Source organism: Grus americana, chromosome 24 (assembly GCF_028858705.1).
Source record: "Grus americana isolate bGruAme1 chromosome 24, bGruAme1.mat, whole genome shotgun sequence".
In the NCBI taxonomy this organism is placed as follows: Eukaryota; Metazoa; Chordata; class Aves; order Gruiformes; family Gruidae; genus Grus; species Grus americana.
In genome coordinates this window covers 5,846,584-5,870,098 of record NC_072875.1, presented here as the reverse complement: position 1 = coordinate 5,870,098, position 23,515 = coordinate 5,846,584, and the positions used below count along the sequence as shown (strand labels likewise).

General features: G+C 52.7%; 1 protein-coding gene across 8 annotated transcripts in view; it reads right to left on the bottom strand.

Moving 5' to 3' along the window:
• Positions 1-23,515, bottom strand: part of NTM (neurotrimin) — a 341,369-nt gene that overhangs the window by 22,121 nt on the left and 295,733 nt on the right. For all 8 annotated transcript variants that reach the window (XM_054803289.1, XM_054803293.1, XM_054803294.1 and 5 more), the window contains one exon: positions 8,379-8,504. In XM_054803289.1, the coding sequence (XP_054659264.1) occupies positions 8,379-8,504 (126 nt within the window). The remainder of the gene's footprint in view (positions 1-8,378; positions 8,505-23,515) is intronic.

Below are 23,515 nucleotides of genomic sequence, written 5' to 3'. Positions count from 1 at the left end.
CATTTCACGGCGAATTGGACGCACATTCAACTGGAAATGGAAATTTTATGACTCTTCTCACTCTGCGCCGCAGATTACACCAGCTGAGAAAACATGGAAGCAAATGAACAACCTGTGAACTGTAAAGTATATTAATAATGAAATCACAGCCCGGGAAATGAAGGCTTTATTCTGTTTATATTCTGCTCCATTAATAGAGAGCGCTCACGCTAGCTCCACCCCATTAGCCGGCAATCTGCACCGAGGAAGAGCCCAAGGACGGCAGGGGAATGGCGGCGGGGGGCAAAAACCTCCTTCCCACCAGGGCAAACATCTCAAGATGTCTTCGGCCTCGGTGCCCTGCCCTGTGCAAGCTCGGTGAGCGGAGCAGATGTTATAAGGGAAGGGAGGGAGCAAATGGCAACGCCAAGAAAAAGAAAGGTGCTAATTTTGGGGGAAATTACCTCCAACACCACCAGAAGCCCCCCCCAGCAAGGTGCCGGCACTGGGAAACCCATCTACGCTCAGCCTCGCGCCATAGCTGCGCTTCCTCCCTGTGCTGCTCATTCCCACATCTCGCCTGCCGGGGTTTGAGCATCTCCAGCACCTCTCCAGGCATCCTTCCCTTCCCTCATCTCAATGTCCCGTCCCTCGGGGGATGGAGGTACCCCACGTGTGCATCCGCAGCCCCGAGGCCACGCCGATGGCTGCCGGAGAGCAGCGGCAGACCGAGCCAGGCTAGCAGGGCTTGGGCAAATAAATATTTCGGTGTTATTCCCCAAAACCCAGCCCTTGGCTCGGCAGACCTGGGCCACACATGAGGCAGCCCATCCGGGCTCTCTCCTCCCCGAAAACAACTGCGGTGGCTTATGCAAAGCACATCACGGGAGCTAAAACGAGCCGGAGCAGAGTTTTCTATAGCTGAAGCGACCTGGTGTTGACAGAATGGGGACGCATTTCCACAGCTCAGATTTTTATAATAATACCTCGGGGGAGTCGCTGGCAAAGTTTGGCCCAAATATAATTAGTTTGCACAGCTATTAGGGGCCGATAAAAGGTTTTAATTTGTGTGGAGATCTCTCGAATCTCAGACACTCCCGTCCCTTGCTCTTCCCCACGCCAGCCGAATGAAAGGCGAGTCCCAGGCAGGGAGCGAGCTGCCGACACAAAGCCGCACACACATTTACCGGGGAAGGAGGGAGCCGCGCTCATCCCTAAAGAAGAGACAAAAAAAATCTGGCAAGCTGACATCGGTGGCGTGTTGGGTTTTGCCTGCCTTGTCCCACCACACCAAAGAAATAACTAATGTATCCCCTTCTTCCCGCGGTTAGCTGAGGTGCTGCTGGGGATGGAGAAGGGATGCCGGCGCAGGTGATGCTGCTGATGGCGTGAAAATCGCCGGCTCCACACAAAGCCGGAGCGCGGGATGGCGAGGGTGTCATCCCGGGCAATGGGAGAGAACAGAAACTTCCCCGCTGCCCTGCCCAGTCCCACCGTCGCTTCACTGACGAGATTGTCATGCAGACGGGTCAGCTCTGGAATGAGGGAAATAAACCTCCGATATTCTTATTAATATCACTTTGCATGGGGCGCCAGCTCCCTCGTGCCCGGCACGGCGGCAGCACCCATCTGGGACTTTCGCAAGACCACGGCGGGTCTCACCTTTGCAGGAAAGGTAGCCAGCGACCGACGGGATGAGCCGAAGGGTAAAACATGGGGGTGCAGGCAGAGCTGCCTGCTTTTGCCCTCCAGAAGGGCAGCAACCGGCAGCACCACTGCTCCACGAGAGTGACCGGCCCATCCGCTTCCCCAGGCTGAGATAAGAAGTTGAGCATGCTCTGCCTCTGGCAAGGAGGGAAAGCGTGACATTGCAAAGCTATGTTTAGGGAATATGCTGAAGCCGAGAGGATTTTTTTCCTCCTTTTCTTAAGGGAAAGACATTGCCTCGTTTGTAGTTGGTAGGGGTCTTGTTATTTTTGTACCAAGATGCATATTTTAAAGGCAGCTATGCCAAATATGCAAACAAATCAGCTCAGAGAGTTCATTTCCACCATGCGGGGAATCAAAAATATTACTGTTATATATATACACGTACAAGTACATAATCTCCCATTGCTTCGAAAGAGCAGGAGGAACCAGAGCACGTCAGTGGAGGGGAAATGCTAAAAGGAGCTACCCGCAGCCAAGCGCTTCGCCCATGGCACGCTAACCATGTTTAAGTCGCTCCTTGAGGAAAGCAAACCCTGGAGCCCATGATGCAATGCCACCGGATCCCACTCCCATGGGAGCTGATGGGGAAGCTGCTGGCACCCAAGGGACTCAATATTCACCCTGCTCCCGGCAGGATCCCATTGCCGGTCTCAGCACATGCTTTGCAAGCAATGCCAGCTGCCAGCTTCTCCTTCACCATGACCTTGCACAAAACTAGTGTCCATCTCAAACTCCTGCTTCCCCAAGAGCGCCGCAATCTCTTTATTCCCACCCCGCACGGTGCAAATGGAGCCAAGCCACCGATGACCCTTCTCCCGGCCGATCTGTCTGGCGTGCGCCGATTAAGCGCGCATCAAAACCGGTGGCAGATTTACAGGTTAACAATGATTTAGTGGAGTGCACCACAGCCAAATTAATGCCGGCTATAATGTAGTTTACCTCATTAAACAATGCACACCAAGATCCTGCCTGTTGTAAAACAATTGGTCTCTGAAGCCTAGTGTTCATCTTCCAGGGTTGCTGGGAGATAATAAATGGGTAATATTCCGGCGATAATGGTAATGGAGTCACGGCTCAGAGCTAATATTATGGCAAAGCAGTAATTATTTCAACAGTAAACAAGGGGACGGTTGAGCTGCCGACAGGATTGGAGCCGGTTGAAATGCTTCGGTTAATTTAGCTGGAGCCCAGGCCTGCTACTGCCTCCTGGAAGGAGGACGAGGTGCTCGACCACCGAAGGAGTCAGACGAGCCTCTGTGAGACACTTGGCCACCACGAGACCGGGGGGGACGCACGCAACGAGGTGAGGTGGGACGTCACGTATGGCATAGTGACCAGCCCAAGGCTGCAGCTCAGGGCTGGCTCTGTGCTCCATCGTACAGCCACAGCAGGAGGACTCACATCCCTTCTTGGAGACACCACTTGTGTTGGCTCACACAACATCTGCCCTGATCCTTCTTCCTCAAGAGGGGCTCAAACCCCTCATCTCTACAAGCTTTGGTTGGCCCTTTGGTACGCATTCAGCCCAAGGCAATGCAGACAAACCATCCCTGCTGCCTAAACACCGAGAAGAGAGGTGAGACGGGTGCTTGGCCTCCTCCAAAACCACCCGAACCCTCAACAGGAGACAAGAGACAGCGCAGAAACACCAGACCCAGGATGAACACAGAAGCAGCCTTACACAAACCATCTGCTCACTCTGAGAGAGATTTCCCTGTTAAAAGGACCAGTAGAGACCATAAGACTCTGGTCTAAAGTTAACTAGGTGCCTTGAGGCAGGGCTACAGGGAGCAATGCTGCGGGATGCTGCGAGGGACAAGGCAGCACAGAAGCAGGAGGAGATTTTCCCACCCAAGTGGATCCCCCTTCTCTCGGTGCCCCCAGTCAGGCTCCAGATCTGATGTCTGATCTACAAATATCCCCTGCCTCCTGTGCAGAAAGGATCCTGGAAAGATGAAGCACAGCCAGCAATGTGCTTAATGGACAAACCTCTGAGAGGGGAGGACATGTCCCCTTCCCAGGGACAAGCAACTCTTCAAGCTGGATTTTTTTTTGCAGTCGCTTGTCCTCTTGTTTTAAGCCCCGCCAAGAGCCAGAGAGAATCAATATATCCAAATATACCAGACTTCTCCCAGAGTCCCTTTGCTGGTTTGCTGCTGATGTATAGACAGATGATCTCATGAGACCTCTGCCACGTTAGGCCACTGTGTCTCATCTATCTTAAGTGCATATACGAGCTGTGATTACTACTGCGTCTGAGCGCCTCACGTCTTGAATGTATTTATCCTCCCATCGGTCCTGCGAGACAAGGGACTGCTATTGTACCTCTTCCAGGGAGGACGCAGAGGTTAAACGGGCTGATCGCCGAGGATATCCGGGCCATGGCAACGTCGGGATCCTCCGAGCATCCTCTGAGCATCTCCCCTGTCTTGTGCTTCTGCACCTCACGCAGGCAGCACCTACCCCAGAAATCACAGCTCAGACTCAGCTCAGGGCTCTGGCTCCACATGGGACCTAGCTTTCAGCACCGAGCCTAATCCTGAGATTAATGAGGGATTCCCACTATAAAGACCTCTCGATCAGACCTCTTACGAGTAAATACACCATCAAGCCAAACCGTAATGTTTTCCTACCCCGGCAGCTGCTGTCTTAAGCCTTACACCAGAATCCATCATACTACAGCAATAATCAAAAAGCAATTAGACAAAACCACAGCAGAAAAGTCCATCAAGGGTCGTTAAAGATGACGACTTGGAGGCAGCCTCTGGCTCAAGACGTCCGCTTGTGGCAGACCAGTACTGGCCAGGCAGATGTGCTAGTCAAGGTATCTGTGTGCACACAACCCCTAGTTTTTACACCCTCTCCTCGTGTCCCTCGCCCCATCACGACAGGATAACCACGCCTGCCATCTGACCACAGATCCCCCGTTATCATTACTGCCAAGCCATGCTCCTCCTGGACAGAGGCTGCCGAGCCCTTGTCCCTCCTGGGAGAGCCCTCACTGCAATTCCTCAGCACATTTCCCGAGCTTAACGGGAGGCGTGATGAGTCTCGTGTCTGCAGCACGGATAAATATCCCCTGGTTAGCTCAACACGGTGCCGCTTCGGCATCGCCCTGTGCCCGACAGCTTGGCTTTATCCTAGCCAAGAAATTCCAGCCTTCATCCGCCGAGAGATGAAAACCAGCCTGACAACATGGCAATCGCCATGACAACATCAGAGTTACCCCCCAAAATAAATAAAGGGCCCAGTAACTATGGAAACACCTGAGTGACCAAAATCAGGCTATTAACTAGAAGACCTCTCTGCAGTTTACAGAGGGCATCGGCACCGCGAGGCTGGGGACCGTAATACATCCGGAGCCTTCGAAACGAACAGATGTTGGGCACCTATGGGTGCAAACACAAATGTGTGTGGGCACACACAACACTGCCTCTCAGAGCCTGGTGTCCAAGTCCCCTGCACAACCTACACCTCCTCTGGAAAGATGCTGCTGCCTTCATGCTGGATGCTATATCCTGACCATGGTTATTTACATCCTCCTCTCCCTCTTTGCCCTCCTCCCTCCCTTCACCCTCCTGAGGATGCCTCTCTTGACCCCCATCCTAATGTTCTTGGCACTCTGAAGCGGTTAAGCCTCCTCCGCCAAGGCAGAAGTAGCTGTACCTACACCAGCTCCCCTTCTTGTTCCACCTCAACCTGTTCAGCTGCATTAATGGGGTTAGTACAGCATTACTGGGAGAAGAAATAAAAAAAGACAGAGAGGGAAGGGACAGAAGACAGGCTAGTAACACATTTTGCTTGGACTGGCCAGTGATTCACAAAACCCTTCTCCTGCTTTTGCTCACGGCAGGAGGATGAGGATGCGCACAGGCAGGGCACAGCGGTGATGGGGGCACCGACAGGGCCAGCACTCGTGCGATTCACTAGCAGAAAACTCTCTTGCTCAGATTCACGCAGCGAAAATGCTCTCCTCCTCCCGGCTATGGGGAACTCTTCCACCCCCCAAACCAAACAGAGCCTCAAAAACAGGCTTAACGGCTCCCATAACGTGGCAGCAACTGCAGATGCGAAAATTCAGCAGAGCTTACCAGGCCAAGCTGCTCAACGTGTATTGCACCAGACCAGAGCAATGCACGGGAGAGAAAACAGCCGAGCGGTCAAGGGAGCTGGCAGTGGCTGGGAAAGGGTCTCGAGTGAGATCAGTCACCGGGGAGCCAGGCTGCTCTTGGTGTAAATCCTCTGAAGGACCCGACCGCATGCTCCCCCGGTGAGCAAACACTCTTATTTGCTCCATTTCCCACCAAGAGCCGCGCAGTAGGCTTATGGCTGCCAAGAAAATAATAAAGCCCGTGAAGTGCCTTTGCACAGAGGAGCACTTGCCGGTGTAAGCACGGGGACCGGCTCCTTCAGCTACCGGTCTGTCCGTGCCTGGCACAGACAGCGCTATCAAAGCCTCTCCCCAGCGACATCGGTGAGCGCCGCTTACCCATCCGCTATGTAAACCCTTAAATTATGCACCAGCTTTCCCTCAACCAATTCTCCCCGGTCCCTTTTCTGCACCACTCCAAGCGAGACGGAGAAAGACGGAGAGAAGGAGCAGGAGGCGGCTCGCTCGAGACTTCCCCGGGGATGAGCGGTGAGGCAGACCTACAAGCAAGAGAGGGGCCGGCAGCTAGCTTTGGGTCCCCGCTCTCTCCTGGCTCTCCAAATTAGAGTATATCCTACAAGAAAAAGGGTTACATCTCGGCATCTGCTATAGCACCTCTGTGCACCTGCCCTGGCTCTTATTTCGGTCCCCACGTTTCCAATCCTCGTCTCTCCTATGTGCGCTGAATGCAAAACGGAGAAGTAGAGGTGCCCCTCGGTGGCTTGGCAGACCCAGGGAGAAAAACAGAGGAGCTGCCTACGGAGATGGGCAGCCACCAAAGTTGTCTCGGAGCACCTCTGGGCTCAGCACCCTGCATCAGCAGGAGGCTAGGCTCAAGTAAATCTCTGTGATCATTTGTTCCCTTTGAGTTTTGAAAGCAGAATGCCTAATCATGGCCAAAATCAGGTAAGAGCTGCTGCTGCAAATTACACAGCGCCACAGGTAATTTCTGATTAGCTCACTCTTCCTCTCCTGGTGCATCCTCAGTTTCCATAGCAGCTAAGTCCTAAGTAAAATGGAAACATCTGGTTCAAGCGCAGGTAAAGATTCCCTGGGGAAAGAAACCTGCTGGATGGCAGCAAACACAGAAAACAGCCTTTGCGAAAGACAGAGGCATCGTAAGCCAGGAGCCTGGTTAGGAGAGGATGGATGGTGCGCGGGAGAAGGCAGCGAGGGGCACGGGAGTGGGAGAGGAGGGTCCTGGGGGAGCAGGAGGGGCTGCGGGAAGGGGAGCGGGGCTGCGGAGAAAACAAGATGCACGTGAGAAAACAGGTGGGGAGGAGGTCGAGCGAGACAAAAACACATTGTCGGGGTAGACAAGGGGCAGAGGAGAAAGAAGAAAAAGGCTTCGAGGGGGGAGGCACATGGACTGCCTCAACCATAAATGCCGCCTGATGGGGACAGATACAGCGACAGCAACTTCCATGCCATGGACAGACGCTCGGGGCTGGAGAGGAGCACAGGGATTTCATCATTCAGCCACGCACAGACCCTGACCGAAGGCCACCGTCTCGAAGGCACGACCACCTAAGGCGCATAAGCTAATGCGCGCACCGGGGGGAATGGTTTTTACAGAGGCTCCTGTCAAGGGAAGGGGCTGAGATGCCGCCGACTCAGCTCGCTCTCTGCCTGGGCTACGGAGAGTGATGGATCTGGCCCAGCAGCTTGCTACAGCGCAGACAAGTCACAAAAAAAATCAATGGAGCTGCACCGAGACGCCGCAGCCATCGTCAGGCAGCTGAACAGAGAGAGCAGACGCGGCGCCATCCATCACTGCCGCCGCTGCGTCGTCTTCTCCGGCTGCCGGACAGCCCGGCCGGGGCATCCCTGTTGTCTGGGACAACAGCCCACGTCGGTAAAACCTCAGGGGGAAAATGTCTGAGGTTGAACTCAAGCGGGATTCAGAGGATCAGAGTCAGGCACTGCCCCTCAGCCGGATCACCCCACCCAAAGCCCCCAGATCTCAGCCCCAGCTCGCCGGTGAGAACCTCGCGGCCACCTGGGAGTAACAGGGCAGCAAAAGGCAAAGCAGACGCCAAGAAGCAGCCGGGAAACGGGTTTGAAATAATGTGCTCCCAAACGGGCACGTATGGGGATTTGCTTCCCAGCAGTCACACCCACACAGTTCTGCTCAGGTTTTGCTTACCAATTAACAAGGCCACCAATTAATGCTTCGTGTGTTTTCCCTGCTCATTTGCACTATTTACAGTCCTCCTTTGAAGCAACACGAGAGAATTGCCAAAAAACTTTTCAAAACAGGGCCGGATGAGCACATACAATCCCTACGCACGACAGCCCTGACCTGGTACCTACTGCCAATCCTCCACAGGAGCAAAACTATAAGTTCCTCTCCCAGACCACCACGATGGACCTTTCTCCATCAGAGTCATCAACTCCTGCATTAAGTCCCATCTTTTCCATGCACACCACCTTTTTTTTTTAACAGCTGTAAGATGAACAAGCCAACAGCACCTCTCCAGCTGCTTGCAAATGGTGCTGTGCCCTTCCCGGAATATTTTGGGTAACGTTTGGCTCTTACCTTTGGGCGAGATGTGTCTCCAGGTGATTGTTGGATCTGGCCTGCCCGTGGCTATGCAGGTGAGGCTGACGTTGCCACCCTCGTTGATGGAGATGTCGGAAGAGATCTCGGTGATTTTCGGAGACACTGTAATGACACAAAAAGGGAAATGAAAATGCAACCGGGTCTGCTCCGACTCAAATCTCAAAACATGGGTGAAGGAGGCTGAATTTCCTTCCTCCCTCCACCGCGACAAGCTATGTGGTAGCCCTTCAGTCTCATCTGACCCGACAGAAAAACTCAGGGGAAAGGGGGTGGAGAAAACGGGGTTGATGTGGGAAGAAATCGTAGCCAGAAGGGATTCAGTCATTTTAGGGAGGCTCAAGACAGCTCCTCCTCAGCACCTCCGTGGCGTGCGAGACGATATTTCTTCCCCACTCTGCTTCCAGTACTCATCCTGTCCTCCAGCCCTGACAAACCCTTTCCAGTAGAGCTGCATCCTACCAGGGAAACACCATCCACCCCGTCCAACCTGCCCCGAAGGCAGCCGTCGCTCTCGGCTCAACAAGAGCATCCCAAGCACGCACATGGCTCGCAGCTCTTGCGGCAGCCGTGCAGGCTCTCCGTCATGCCTTTGCAACCAGAAAAGCACCAAGAGGAGCTGGGCATGAAGATGACAAGTCTACCAAGGAGCCTCTAAGATCTACCACCACGCAAAAGAAGGGAAATTTGGGATGAAAGCCATGCCACTGCCTTCAGCAACATCCAGGAGCAGGTCAGATACGAGGGGCCAAGACCCAAATTGGGGACACACATACAGGACGGGGGGCGATGAGAAGGGGGGCTGAGAAGGGGAAAGGATGAGGAGCAAGCAGGGAGCGCTCGGCCCCTGCTGCTGCGTGAGCGGAGGACGAGATGCGGCTGCCAGGGAGGGCTGGAGTTTCTACGAGCTCTACGGCAGGGCTGTACGAGAAAAACGATCGGCTGCTGTTATCAGCCTGCACCTGCAGAACATAATAAAGACCATCACCTTCCTTGGTTTATTTTTTTTCAGGCCATTCTCCGGAGCCTAGCAGCGGATTGGCACCCCGCTGCAGCGCTTTGCAGGAGAGTCACAAATCACTTGCAAAGCATCCTGCTTCTTCCACCTTCCCTGGGTGAGCCCCATTCATCGACCCGCTTGAAGCTTGCAGCCCAGACCATTGCAACACCCCTATTCCTGACCCGGACCCCGCTCCTGAGCACCCCTTCCCTGCCTCTCCCCACCTCCCACACCTTCCCGGGGCTGCTCCGAGCCGGAATGACTGCAATGGCCTTGTGCGCATTGCCTCTGCTGTGCAGGTAAGTAATTTATTGATCCGTAAAGCACTCCAAGACGCTCTGGAAGGGATTATGTCATGCCAGTGCCGTGCAATAAAATAAAAAATGATGGATTTTTTGTGAACATGAGGGTGATTTAGGGTTTGTAGTTGGAAGTGTAGTTAAAGTACATTTTAAGTGGAAATCAAGGTGGGTAATGAATTATTCTCTGTTTTGAAGGGCTTCTGGGAGTTCATTTTTTTGCTGCTCTGGGCACAACGGCTAATCTGCTAATCATGCACTGGAGGACAACTACGGATCAGATGCTCCCAGAACAGCGGGGGCTCTGGGGCAGGACAGTGGAGGGCATGAAGATGACACCAAAAGAAATATTAATATGCATCAGTGTCATTAAGCCCAGCGTAAGGGGACGACACACAGCTCCTGGGACCGCTGGGAGATGCTCTGCCAATAGCCAGGTAGTTCATCGGGGAGATGCAATTAATTACAGCGGTGCGACGATCGCCCCGCCGTGTTCCTGGCGAGGTTGGGACCACTAGCCAGGTAACCCATGGGCGCTTTGCAAAGACTGAGCTTACAGCCTCGACACCGAAAACAGGCCAAGGAGGTATTACCGTTGCCATTTCGGAGAGGTGGAGATGCAGGGAATTGCCCTCCATCACCTGCAAAGAAGCAATAGCTTCCAGCTGTAAGTCCCGACAAAACTAGAGCAATATTTATCACCTTCAATGCGATGCTCGCTAAATCACAGAGGAACCTTTCTGATGTTTTTAATTACCGAACACACGTCAACCCAGTTTAGCTTGTTTTTTGCAGAGCTCACCGAGACTTAAAAAGAAGCAAGTCAGACTTTGCGCTGCGACTCTGGTACCGCAGACGTGGGTTTGCACCTGCCCAGGCGAGAAACAAAAATCTGTAATCAAATCAACTGACCAGATTCTAAAACATAATTAAAAGAAATTAAACTCGGATTTCCCAAAATGCGAGCACTACGTCCTCCTCCTCAGCAATACAACAGGAGATTTAAATTTACTCCTCAGACCGTGTAGGGGAGGAGAGGCGATTGCGTTGCTGCTTGGCCGGGTACTGGGAGACTTTGCAACTCTCTGACAAATGCAAAAGCAGCTCGTGCACCGGGAAAAAAGCCCACCAAGCCTGGGACAGGTTTGGGGAGACAGAATTTACTGCAGCCCACCTGGGATGAGATGAGGCAGGAATGGTCAGGAAGTAAACCAGAGCGACAACGTCAGCGAAGTCGTTAGCTAACCCTTAAATTAAATGTGCAGTGGTAGGATTTAACACGACAGTTATTGTATGCTAATTAAACGTTTGAATAATTAACCACACGAACTATTTAAAATGCCTTTCTGGAGACTGAACAGGTATGTTGTAAGGCTTTTACCACACTAAGGAGGGAAATTTTAATAAATAAGTGATCGCAAGTCTATATTTAATATTATTTAACAGTCACCGGTGCTCCCGTTCCCTCTGCATTAAAACGCTTTCACCGGCAGTTGGCATTGCTGCAGCAATGGGGCAGAGGAGAAATTTCTTATGCTGAACGCGGGACGCAGATGGAGCTGTGCCCCTATGGGAATGAATAAATAAATAAAGCTAAATAAATGCAGGCTTCCCAGGCGGGAACCCTCTCCTTGCGGGCAGTCCTTTTGTGTTCAGCGTCTCTCTTGCTCAGAAGTGATTAAACATGGCAGCGTTGGCCAAGCTGCTCCAGTGACACAGCACAGATTTCCCCAGAGAGGGGTTGGTGTTTTATCGATCTGACTTCTTCTTTTTTTTTCCCCTATCCTTGCCACGATGATGGGAAAGGTCTCTGGGCTGCTCTCAGCCGCTGCAGCCCTCCACAGGTGCCCAGGGCATGCCTGCAGCTTGCCCGGATTTGGCGCCCGCTCGCACACACGGAGTCCTCAGGACAGAAAGCAGCTTGCTTAAATATTTAACCAAGCCATATGGCGCGTTACACGTTCGAGGGTGTTCAGTCAGGTGATATACGTCTTTACGGATCCAAGCATATGCGCTTGCCTACACAGATACATTCCCTGGCACTGACTACATCCCCGCTATGCTTTCACCTCCAAACACCTGGCCCAGCACCAACGCTGGTGCAAAACCTCACGCACCCCATGCACGTACCCTGTAGCCCTGCCATCTCCCATCATCGCTACCTCCCCATCCATCTCCTTTGCATCAATGACCATGCTGCTTGTCTGTGCTTTCCTCTCCCCGACACCGGGTCCCCGCCGCACCCCTCGGCGCGGCTGGGCTCCCTGGGTGCCCCAGATTTCAGCCATGCATCAGGCGAGAGGCAAGGAGACCCCTGAGTATTAGGGGAGCGCGGATCTGGAACAACCTTTCCACCAGAGACAGGGAAGGAGACCTCAACAAGTTGGGTGCCTGCAAGGAGCAATTGCACTTTTTTTTTTTGCCTTAACCACCTCCTTTCTACCCAGTTTTGGGAGCCGAGCAAGCGGCGCAGAGATACACGTGTGACCTTTCCAAACCTGCAAACCCCTTTTCGTGCAGGAGCCGGGCAGAGCGGGTGCTTGCCCCAGCAAAGCGTCCGGCACCGCGCAGGGCTTGCAGCCCCCAGCAGCAGCCTGGGAGCGAGTGGGCTCTCCTGGTAAGCACTGCTTTGCTTCCCCCTCATAAAACATGCAAACCTCCATCTTCCAGCACGAACAACATCTGCTTCAGATCAAAGGAAACAACAAAGAACAACTATAAAAGCGTCTCGAAGAAAGAAAAAGAGGAAGATTCAGACGCGTTCTGCAGGCGATCTGTGATGCGCACTGGCAGCTTCCTGAACATCAGGCTGACGCTGCTCCTGCTTTTAATAACAGCCTCTTACCGCTGTCACCTGCAGACTTCCCCGTGTTTTACAGAGCGCTGCTACCACGGGTCCTGCTTCTGGGACCCGGCGAGCAGGAGCCCTGGGTGCCCTAGCCTTGCTTGCAGCGATGCTACAAGTCGGACCGAGCCCACGCTCCTGGGCTGGCAACAGAGGCATCCGCCAAACCCAGCCGGGACCGGGCACGAGGCAGGGACCCCAATATTTGGCTCTCTATCCAACCCCTCCAGGTTGCAGCCAGAGCAGTTTGCCTCTCCTCCGGCAGCAGCCGCCGGGTCGGGAGAAGGTACGGTGCTGCCGCAGTGCCAGGCACCTCCGTTGTGCCTTCTCCCTCTTTTGTGTTGGAAACCTTTCTGCTTTTTAAGGAAGGCAGAGAGCAAATGGAGAGACCTGTGCCTTCAATTACAGGTCTGTTATAACAGGCTTGGAAACGAGTTTGTGCCACTCTGACACAACCATAATTAAGAGAAAAGCAAAGAGGGCTTCATCCTTCCATCATATCAACACAGCTCAGGAGCCGTATTGAAGAAGTCCATGAGGAAGGGCAAACACAGCCTCAGAGCCTGCTTCCAGCTACACTGCTCGGTCACGAAGGCTTGTATACAAACCCCTTACAATTACAGGAGCTGATCCTGCCCCCCGGGGCTGCCTCTGCCCTGGGTTTGCACGATCACCCCCTTCCCCTCCGGCGTGCCGCGTTCAGCTCGGCTTTGCTGAGGGACCGAGTCCCTTCTGCGCAAACCTGGCAGCGGCCAAAGACGTGAAGAAAGAAGCCTGGAAATGAACAGGACATATGTAACGACCTTAATAAGCAATTAATAAATAACTAATGGCAATTGCTCGTTTTAAAGCAAGGCGTAATGAGATGTGTCATACGGCACCGAGATGTGTCTAAATGATTTCCCAAGTAGGTAACGGCTCCTGTTGCGGCAAAGCTCTCCCGAGCTTGGAGGACACAAAATTTTTTACGCCCGTCTCTGCAGCAGGTTATACGGCATGGCATCGTAATAATTCAGAGGAGGAGGGGGGAAACAAGACGTTTCCAATCATTCATTAGTAAAGTATTTGTGAACGCGGGTATAATTCACCGCATAAGCAGCAGGGTTTCTGCAGACAAACTTTATAGCTAAGTGCCAAAAGGGAGCCCAATCTGATACCACTTACGACAGCATAAATCAGCAATGCTCCTACCGCAGTCAACAAGGGATACGCCAGAATAAACGTGGCACGGAAGGAGAGTCAGGTGCTCCAGCACAAGGACTTTTTCCTGACTTTTTCGCACGGGTCCAGGTCACCAACCTGGATCCAGACTGCCGCTGCCCTAAGGAGCCGGGGCTAGATTTGATACCCTGCTTTGAAGGCTTTGAAGGCATCAACATCTTTTTTTCCTACCACAAAAAGGAAGAAACACCTGACACCAAGTCCCACACCTTTGGGGAATCAAGCAAGACTTTGCTTAGCAGTACTATTAATAAGCAGCTTTATGGAGCAGGGAGAATCCATCATTCAGGTTTGGGAGACCCGAGCACTGCTTTCACGTTACAATGCCCCAAGGAAGTCGTGGCCCTGCTCTGGACTTTGTTGCCTTCTCTAAAATGGATCTGATGATGATGAATGAAAAAAGAAAAAGAAGAAAGATGTAAAAGTAAAGTTTTTGCATTGTTATCCATGAAGAAATACAGCTGAACAAGGACTGTTTGGCGGCTCAGCTCCCCATCTAGACAGATCTCATTTTCAGCTCCACACATGCTGCACAGAGCAAGGATCTCAGTTTCCAGCTTTTGCACCCTGAGCCACCTGGGATTCCCCCCACAAGTCAAGCAACGCCTCATAAAAAGCAGAAAATTGAAGGATCTCGAAACCTTAAGACACCTACATCCTCATTCCAGCATTATTGACACCTCTCCTCAAGGCACGACAGCCTCTGTCACAACTACCTCCAACGGTGACCATCAAACCGACAGCGACTCTGTCTCACCCTGCTTGGGGATGCAGGGTCCCCAGTTTTGCCACTCTCATCCCACCAGGCTCCGTTGGACCCCCTGGGAAAAGTTCCCGCCTGGGGCCGAACCTCAGCGTGCCAGGGGTACCCGAGAAAGTTTGAACACGACTTCTTGTTAATACAAAGCTTGTCAAACCCATCACCTAGAAGTGCTGAACGTCTTTATTAGATTCCTTTATCTCCCCCCGAGATCGGAGGGACATGGCGAGATGATTCTCAGCGGAGATGTCATCATCCAGAAACTAATTAAAGGCTGCGCGGGAAGTTGGGCCACGCACACTCTGGAGAACAAAACGCATTAGCAACCCAAGTCGAGAAAAATATTACAAGTGAACTTCAGATCAGAAAGGGCGAGCTAGGGATTTGACAATAGCTCTTCTCTCCGTGTTTTTCCTCCTGCTCATCCCTGCACTCCCTCATCCTCGATATGTGTCCCCCAGCAGAAGCAAGCCGCCTGGGATTTCGGGATTGTCTGGGACCAGCCCCCGCACTGCCATCTCCTGAGGGATGCATGACAACATTGGATCCTTTCCTCCACCGGGTCACACCCTGGGAGAAAATCATGATTTGTGGACTTTCTTTTGTTTTTAATAAAAAAAAGCATCCTTGCTGCGGGTCAATAAGCTGCAGAGAAGGATGGCTTGATGCCTGCACCGCTCCCTGCTCTGCCAGATTAGTCCTGGGCAAAACACTCCGTCTCTTTGGCTCTCATCTCTCTATCAATGCAATGACAAGTATTTCTCTTCCTCGCATGCTTATTATGAAGACAACGGCATTAAGAGATGGTGAGATACCCGGAGCCTGTGGTCACAGGAACCATAGTGGGGAGATTTCTGCATGGAGACAGTCGTGCTAGCCATGGCCTATGTGCAGCTAGGACTCACGTCAGCCGAGATGCACAGATTTAGTTTAGGGCATGCATCTCGAGTGGACGTGCCTGCAAATAGCACTTCCCAGTCAACCTGGAGTCTCCTGTACCAACGAGCAGCAAGTTTACACGATATTCCTCATCTGGTCCAACAGCGCACACTGGCCTGCTAAATCCAGCGTGAAACCTCAGCTCCTCTCCCCAAAACCAGCCAGAGGGCAAGGGGCCATGCCCCGCACTGATGGTGCAGGTCCTGCTCCCAGCCCTGCTCCCGGAGAGTGGGGGGTCTCCCTGTGCCCCCCGTCAGCTCTCCATCCATGAGGAGCGAGCATCACATGGACGGACAAGGATGCTGAATCGGCCCTGTGCCACTTGGCTTGTCAAAAGGGACCCGGCAGGAACAAAGGAGCTCAAACGTCCTTTCCGAAGATAAATCAGATGCTCTAATGCAGCCCGCATCTCCAATGAATATAGGGCAGGTGTCTCTGAAGTGAAGTATTAGTTAAAATGATGCTCTTTAAATTACATTTCGGCTATTTCAGGCAGACAGGTTGTGTGTGGGTTGGGTTGGGTTTTTTTATGATCTATCTAGAGGCTTAAAAAGACACAGAGAGAAATAAATCTCCCTTCCATTAAAAACACACTATGCTCTTGCATATTTGTTCTTATCTCCGCGCTCTCGCACTTGCGCTCCCTCTCCCCCGACTCGAGCACAAAGTAAGTGTTTATGATTACACTTTCCACACTGACACTAATCTAATTCGAGGAGCCGTGTAGCCCGTGCCCTGGGAAAGCGCGGCGGCTCGCCCGCCCTTGCAGGAGGATGAGCGGCGCTTCCCAAAACGCTGCGACGAACGCTGGGTGCCTGATGGTTTTACTTCAAAAAATGTCAAGATTCACGGCGTTAACATGGAACTGAGTGAAAGTCCCAAGTTTTGATTGCATTGCAAGTGAAGTCTATTTGTATCTTCTGGGTCTATCTGTGTCCTTTTCGCCTCTATTTATCTATTTACATCCCTCCTCTCCTCCCAAGCTCCCCTATGACATCTTTGATGCTCTCAGACCCCACTGCACTAGGTGCCATACCTCTGAGACATAGAAATACAGCCTTTGCATGAACAGGTGAAAAAGGAGACGGCAGATTAATGCAGGCTGCATCCTCAGCCCTCCCGGACATCACCGCTTGCGAACTACCTTAAAGCACCACACTGGCATCAAGCTTAGGGGAGGGACGTGACGGGGAGCAGGAGATGGATGCGCAGAGGGATGCCCTCGTCGGTGCAGGGAGCAGGGTTGGATGCAAAAAGTCTTTAACAACACATGTGCCGTTGCCATCCCTGCTTGTCCCCAAGCCGCCCCTTTCCTCCCATCCTTCCCCAGCCCTGCGCACACCAAGCTCCAGCCCTTGCAGATGTATCCTCATGCTCCAGCCAGTCTTTACTTCTGCTTGGGCTTCTTCCTGTGATCGCCTTTGGCTCCGGTGAAAAATTAAGGGATCAGGCAGGGAGCATGACCCTATTATTCTCTGATTAGGTGGTCTGGAGGCTGCTACGAATGACCAGACCCTTTGTTGGTCTGCTTATAAAGCAGGACATTGGCAAGATCCAGCAATTCAAAATGAATGGCAGGTGAGGTGATTTATGCGTCCAGATGCTGCCCCTCCTTCTGTCCCCATGGGAACACACATCTTTGCACAAGACTTGTGAACCCATCCATCGCTCCAGCAGAGGTAGGTCTACCTTCCCAAAGATGCCCTGGTCCACTCCTTCCTCCCCTTAGTCATTTTTTTACACAGCTCTACTTTTGCAGGTTCTCCACCTTGGGCTCCAAGAGCCCTCCAGCCTTCTTCACCCCTCCCAAGGAGTAATTCTGGTCCTGCACCCTACCTATGCACCTTGATAGCATCCACCCTGACCCAACACGTCAAATTCCCCAACCCAAGGCTTGGCCAAAGCTGCCAGAAACAAGCAGGAGAGCAAATACCAATGAGCCAGAGTCCGTGCGACAATGCACATCATCCTTCCCACGCCTTAAAATGCCCTTAAGAGACTCATCTTAGCACCGCAAGGTTTAACTCTCAGAAAGTTCAGCAAGGGTAGAGGTAAGGTGAGTCTCTTCTGCCATAATTCATCTCCCCAGCTCACACGCCCCGAGGACGTTTTCCCGCGCCTCCCCGGCTTCTCTCGGTACCCGCGCACATCATCACCTCCGCTTTCTCGGGGTCTGCCCGCAGCGTGGGCATTAATAACCCTATCATCAAAACACCCTGGTGAGATAAGGCAGCGTTATTATCCCCACTTTACAGATGGAGAAAAATGAGGCCCGAAGAGCAAATGGCCCAAAAGCACCTGTTCGGATCGATGCTCCGTCACCACCTGCTTTTCAGGCTCTGCGGCGCTCGGGAAGCCATGGAAAAAGCACTGTGAGAGCGAAGACGGCTGCCAGGACAGGTATTTCCAAGGGGCTACACGAGACGAGAGCACCGCGGTTAAAAATTAGTCATTGGGCTGTAGAGAGCACAGCAGGATATCCGTGTACACAGAGGGGCAATTAAAATTTCATTACCAAATTTCAACCCCAATGGGCTATGTTTGACAGAGTTGAGAGGAGAGGAAAGGGAGGAAGCGATGCCACCGCAAGGCAGGGATATCATCGGCGTGCCCAGAGTACGTGGGGGCTGCTCTTCTTTTCCGTTAGGACTGCTCCTACATGTTTTGTTTCTCCTAAATGAAGCCCTCAAGCCTTCTTCTCGGCCATCCTTGCACCTCCGAGGACGCCAGAAAAGCTGCAGGGAGTTATCTCCCCCCAGAGCATCCTTTAATTTCCCTATTTGTCTTTCTAATGCCCAGCCTCATCAACGGCACCATCTATTCCTCATGTGCTCCTGCTTTTCACGGAAGGACTATTTTTACCCCTTCCTTCCTATGCCTCCCTCTCCTCCCTTTTAATCATTTTGGAGGCTCTTTATCCACAGTTTCCTTTCCTTTCTTTCCTCTTTCCCTTTCATTTTTAAAACCTGTGGTTCTCCAATTCAAAATCATTACTGTTTTTAACTTGGCTCGAGCCTCTTTAATTAAGTTACTTTCCATTATTTTTTATCTAGTCCATTTGTCTACATCCCCCGCACCCTCCCTCATTCCTCCTTTCCTCCCCAAGGCAGGCTGGGTATGAAATCTTACATTTCCATTTGGCTAACAATCACTTTGAATTTTTAAATGCTATTAAATTGGATCACACCGGTCACTGGACTGGAGTTGTCAAGCTGTGATATTTACTCGCGCCAGTCAAAGGGAAATGAAATTGCGGCGGTGCGGCGGGGGTAGGGGGGAGGCGATGGGGGAGCGCAGATTTATTCTGCCCGCGGTACTTGCAAACAGGCACAATCCCTTTGGATTTTTGAGCGAGTTCAAAGGAAACTCTTACGCTCAACCATGAATGTATTGTAATGTCTTTAATAAATCAATTACTTGTTGGCAGGGAAGTGTCACTGCATCTCCAATCCTTGTAATCACCTCAGCCTTGCTGTGTTTTAAGTGCTGAAAAATCACGGAGGTAGACGGGGAGCCAAGAAGAGGCATCGGCGTAGGGCAAACCAGAGAAAGCACTTCTGCTTCGTCTTGCCAGAAAAGGCCGAAAGACGCGGAAAACAAGTTGTATCACACAAAAACACACCCGCCCAGTGACCCTCAGCACCAGAATAAGGAAATCACGGTGACGGAGGGACCCTGCCAGCACTGCATGGGGCTCAGCCTTCCCAGGAAAGCTCCCACGATGCAAAAGTTTGGGAGGGACGACCACGGCAGGTTCGCCAAGAAGCCCAGGTATAAAGCCCGTGGTGATGGGAACAGCCCCCCCGCTCCCGCCTGCCCGGGGCTGAGCATCGCTCTCGCAGGCAATTTGCAAAGCACCGTTTTCCCACTGCCCCTGAGACAACATTAACTAGGGGCCTGAGTTTTCTGCTCCCACCTTCGGAAGGGTGCCACTACTTCAGTTTTATCAAAAGAGGCCTTTTCCACTTGAAAATTTGCTAAAAAAGAAAGAGAGCAGGATTTGATTACAAAGCAGTCCTGGCCAAATCCAACCCCTCCTCCTCCTCTCCGCTGACAATATCCTCCCCTCCACAACAACAATCATCTGAGCACAAACAGACAACGAAGCTTTTCAGAAAGTAATGAACTCCGGTCGGAGCCAAGGCAGGAAGGGTTTAATGTTCAGCTCGGAAAGCTTGGTGAGGCTATCAATTATATAGCCCTGCTGCTGAAGGAGCAAAAAAAAAAAAAAAAAAAAAAAAAATATTTCAGACAGACTCGGCCAAAAAGAAAAGATAGGGAAGGAAAACACTGCAAGAGAGATTTAATTCCATGAGCGGAGAGAAGTGTTTGCAAAAGAGGAGGAGGATCAAAGGCTGAAGGTGTCGGGCTGGCTGCAAGGAGGAGGGATTACAAGGAGGGTAAAGCATGGAGAAGACATCTCTGTTGACCCCTCGTCTCGAGGCGGGCCCAGGCAAGGACAGCCCTGGGTCCAAATGTGGGAGCCCGTTCCCTGCGAGGGCTCAGTGATGGGGAGGCTTTGGCAGAGAGGGGGGGGTGGGCTGAGACCTGTTCATCTCATCTCATGTAGGACAGCAAGCCAGGACGGGGTCTGCGACCTTCACTGCCTTGTCCCAGGCTTACACTAGATGCTACTGGAGGAAAGGAGAGGAACCCAGAGCTGAAATCTTCTGGGCATCTCTACTGCTGGCTAGACAGGACCAGCAACCCAGACATGAAAAATGAGCATGTGGATCCACCACACGCAACGAGACCTCCCTGTCCTCTCGCCTGCACCCAGTGGGGCCGTGCTGTAGGGCTCTTCTAGGGATCCGGCCCAGGACTAACGAACAAAGCCACCTCGTTTCCAAGGGACGGGGCAGAGGGGATTCACTGCTATCCTGCACTACCAGCTTCTCAGACAGACAACCAGCCAGATCCAGAAAACCCAAATGAGAAATCTTTCAAGACCATATTTCCCTGTCTTTTCTGAAAGACCACCTATCCACCTCTTTTCTGAAGGTCCTTGCCTTTTTATTCTCTGCTTCCCACCTTGCCTCCCCTTTCTCCTTTGCCAAATCTCGTTCTCCTCCATTGCAGCACCAGAACAGACAGGAAAAGGACGGCAAAACACGATCACAACTCTCCCCATCTTTCAATGCAACTCCCCTTCTCCAAGCTTCAACCTCTCCTTCAAAACCCAAGAAAAAACCAGTGCAGAAAACACCACGTTTTCCCCCTGGGTCCTCCCTTTCATCCTCCATGGGCTCAGTCACCCCTCCACCCCATCCTTAAGCTTGTGGATATTTGCTGGAGGTTTTCTAGCACTTGGTGCCTGCCATGGGAGGTGGCAGGGCCGGGCTGGCTCTTCGGCAGCTGTTCCCTTGGCCTCTCCTTTATCTCCAGCATTGTGTTCACATCTGCTTCCCCCTCTGCCTCTTTCCCCGCCGCTGGGAGCCTGGTTTTAAATCACTGCTCAGCTCGCCAGCTGCCAGGCGCGGGTTGCATGCCGCCCAGCATGCCCTGTTTGGATGGGTATCCAAAAGCCGTTTGCAAGCCTCCCCCTGCTTTTTTCATCTTTTTTTTTTTTTTTTTTTCATCCTCCCAAACCTGCCAGCACTGCCACACTGCTTTCCCCTCCTCCCTTTTGGCCCCAGAGTTATCTTGGCTCTGGAAATATGTTCAGACACCTGGTTGCTGGCAGCGTGGGGCTTTGGCAGCGGCCGGCTGCATGCAGCTCTCTGATAGGGAAGGGGAGGCGAGCGGAGCCCAGCCGGTGCGGGTCAGCACGACCCACCTTGGCTACCGGGGACGTGCCGGTGGCTACTTGCACCGCTCCCGCCCTGGCCGGTGGCTTTTTGCAGCCTAGCACTGGCGGCAGTCCCACCACTCGCATCCCTCTGGCTTTGCCTGGAATTTTGGCCGAGGCCAACTTCTGGTTTCGCTGGGGATTTGTACGGCAGAAAAGCACAGATTTGTACAGCATCGCCCAGGAGCTGTGTTGGAAGAGATGCGTTTAGGACAAGACATCGCCATCTGCGGCTTCCTTCCCCGGCAGAGAGCACTGCTCCTGAGCGTGGCAATTTTGGCAGAACAAGGCAGCAAAAACCCTAGGGAGCAAACAGAGCGGGGCACACGGAGGGATGTCTCACTGCCACTCTGTCCACGCAGTGACTCCAGACTAAATTTCCCTTTCAGATTGCACTCTCTCTACGCTATCCAAAAATGAGAAGGCTATATCCTTCCCTCAGCCAGTAACATGCAAACTTCCCTGAAAAACTTGGCTGCTGCCTCCCCAGCATCCTTTCACCTGTGGTCTTTGCAGGATTGCAAGCCAGGATCCCCGTGGATGCCGCCTTCGACGGCAAAGGCTGCACCAAACAGACCAAACTCTCTTGGGAAGAGCCCTCTGCTCCTGCTCTCCGACTCCCCGAGCCTCTGCAACAGGCTTTTGCTTCTGGACTCACCTCCGGGGGGACTGGCCAGAAAAATCAGCTTTAAAGGCCAAAAAGAAGAGCCAGATTAAAGTATCAACTCTGAATTTATGCTTGGGACTTAAGGTTTAATAATGCAACAGAAAATCAATATTTAATAAAGCAAATGATGGAGAAAAACACTGAATGGGAGATGAGCCGCTGCTCGTGTTTTCAAACATGTAACTCCCGGAGGAGCCGCTTTGGCAGGATGGATGCAGTACCAGATTGCCATGAAGAGCTGGCACACAGGATGCCCCAGGTCCCACTGATTCCAGCTCTGGTGTCAAGGGGGCTCACGGGTCTTTTATTAAAGGACAAACAAGGAATTACGGCGGTGGTCAGAGTCCAAATACCCATGGAGAGAGATCAAATGCTGATGCACAAGGAGAGCCGAGCAGCTGCCTCGCTGAACAGGCCCAGATTTGTGCTAGGGCTGGAGGCTGGGCTTGCAAAACACGGGCAGGCAGGCAGCAGCGCACCCAAATTCAGGTTTCAAACGCACCGAGAAGAGATGTCAAGGGATGGAGATCTCCTGAGAAGCCGGGAGGGAGCGCAGGGGCTCAAAGCAGAGGACAAATCCCTGCCTGCCAAGCAGGGGAAGAGGTGGTGTAGGTAGTTCAGGGGTGCAAGAAAGCAACCGGGGCATCGAACCTGTCTGGCGGGCGCGGCGGCATGACAAGCACGCATCCCTGGGCGTGCTGGGCCCGGGCAGGACCAGGGATGCGGCAGGCATGCGGCCGCGATGCTGGGGACAGATCGGCAGCTCAGACTCCCTCCCCTGGAGGCTGGAGAAAACTGCAGCGAGCCCGCGCGTGGCACAGCGATGTCACCTGCACCTTGTGCAAATCCAGCGCACCCCAGCAGCCACGCTCTACCGACGCGGACGAGTTGCCTCTTGGCATTTCTCAGATTTGGGGTGAGCCCCACCAGACCAGGCTGAACGAGCGAGCCCGAGGAACAGATGCTCCAAGACGTTCAATCCCGCAGGCAATCCTTCCTGCGCCCCTAGCCCACTGCCTGCGCTAAGCCCTTCCAGCCCTGATACAAGCTGCGTGGCCACTTGGGAAGGGGGGCGGATTTTCCCCGTGCCCACCCATGTAACAGCGGGTGCTGTCTGGGGCAGGTGGCTCGGGATGCACGAAGACCCCCTGCTCCGTCTCACAAAGTTTGGGATGAAGTCCTCAAAAGAAAGGAGACCCTCGCTTGCGCAGGTACTGGTGCGCGGCAGGTCGGTATCTCAGTCGGGATCTCTCCCGGGCAGCAAAGCGAGCTCCGGTGCCCTTGGATGAAACCCCCTCCTCTCACACGCAGCGTGCGTCGGGTTGCAGCACGGCAATAATTTGTAGCTTGCGCCGGGATCCTTCACGATGAAAGATGACATATAAATATAAAACGTTATCGCTCCATAACAGCCACATGCTATAAAACGCCGGGCAGAAGGATCTGGAACTAGATGGAGGCAATGCTTTAAATCCTTCCCTGCAGAGTTACTGCCGCTAAAACAACAGACCCGCTCCGAAGAGCTCTGGCAACAGAGGGAGAAGAAGAAAGGCCCCGATAAAAACACCACAATAGTGGAATTAGGCGAGTAAGGTGA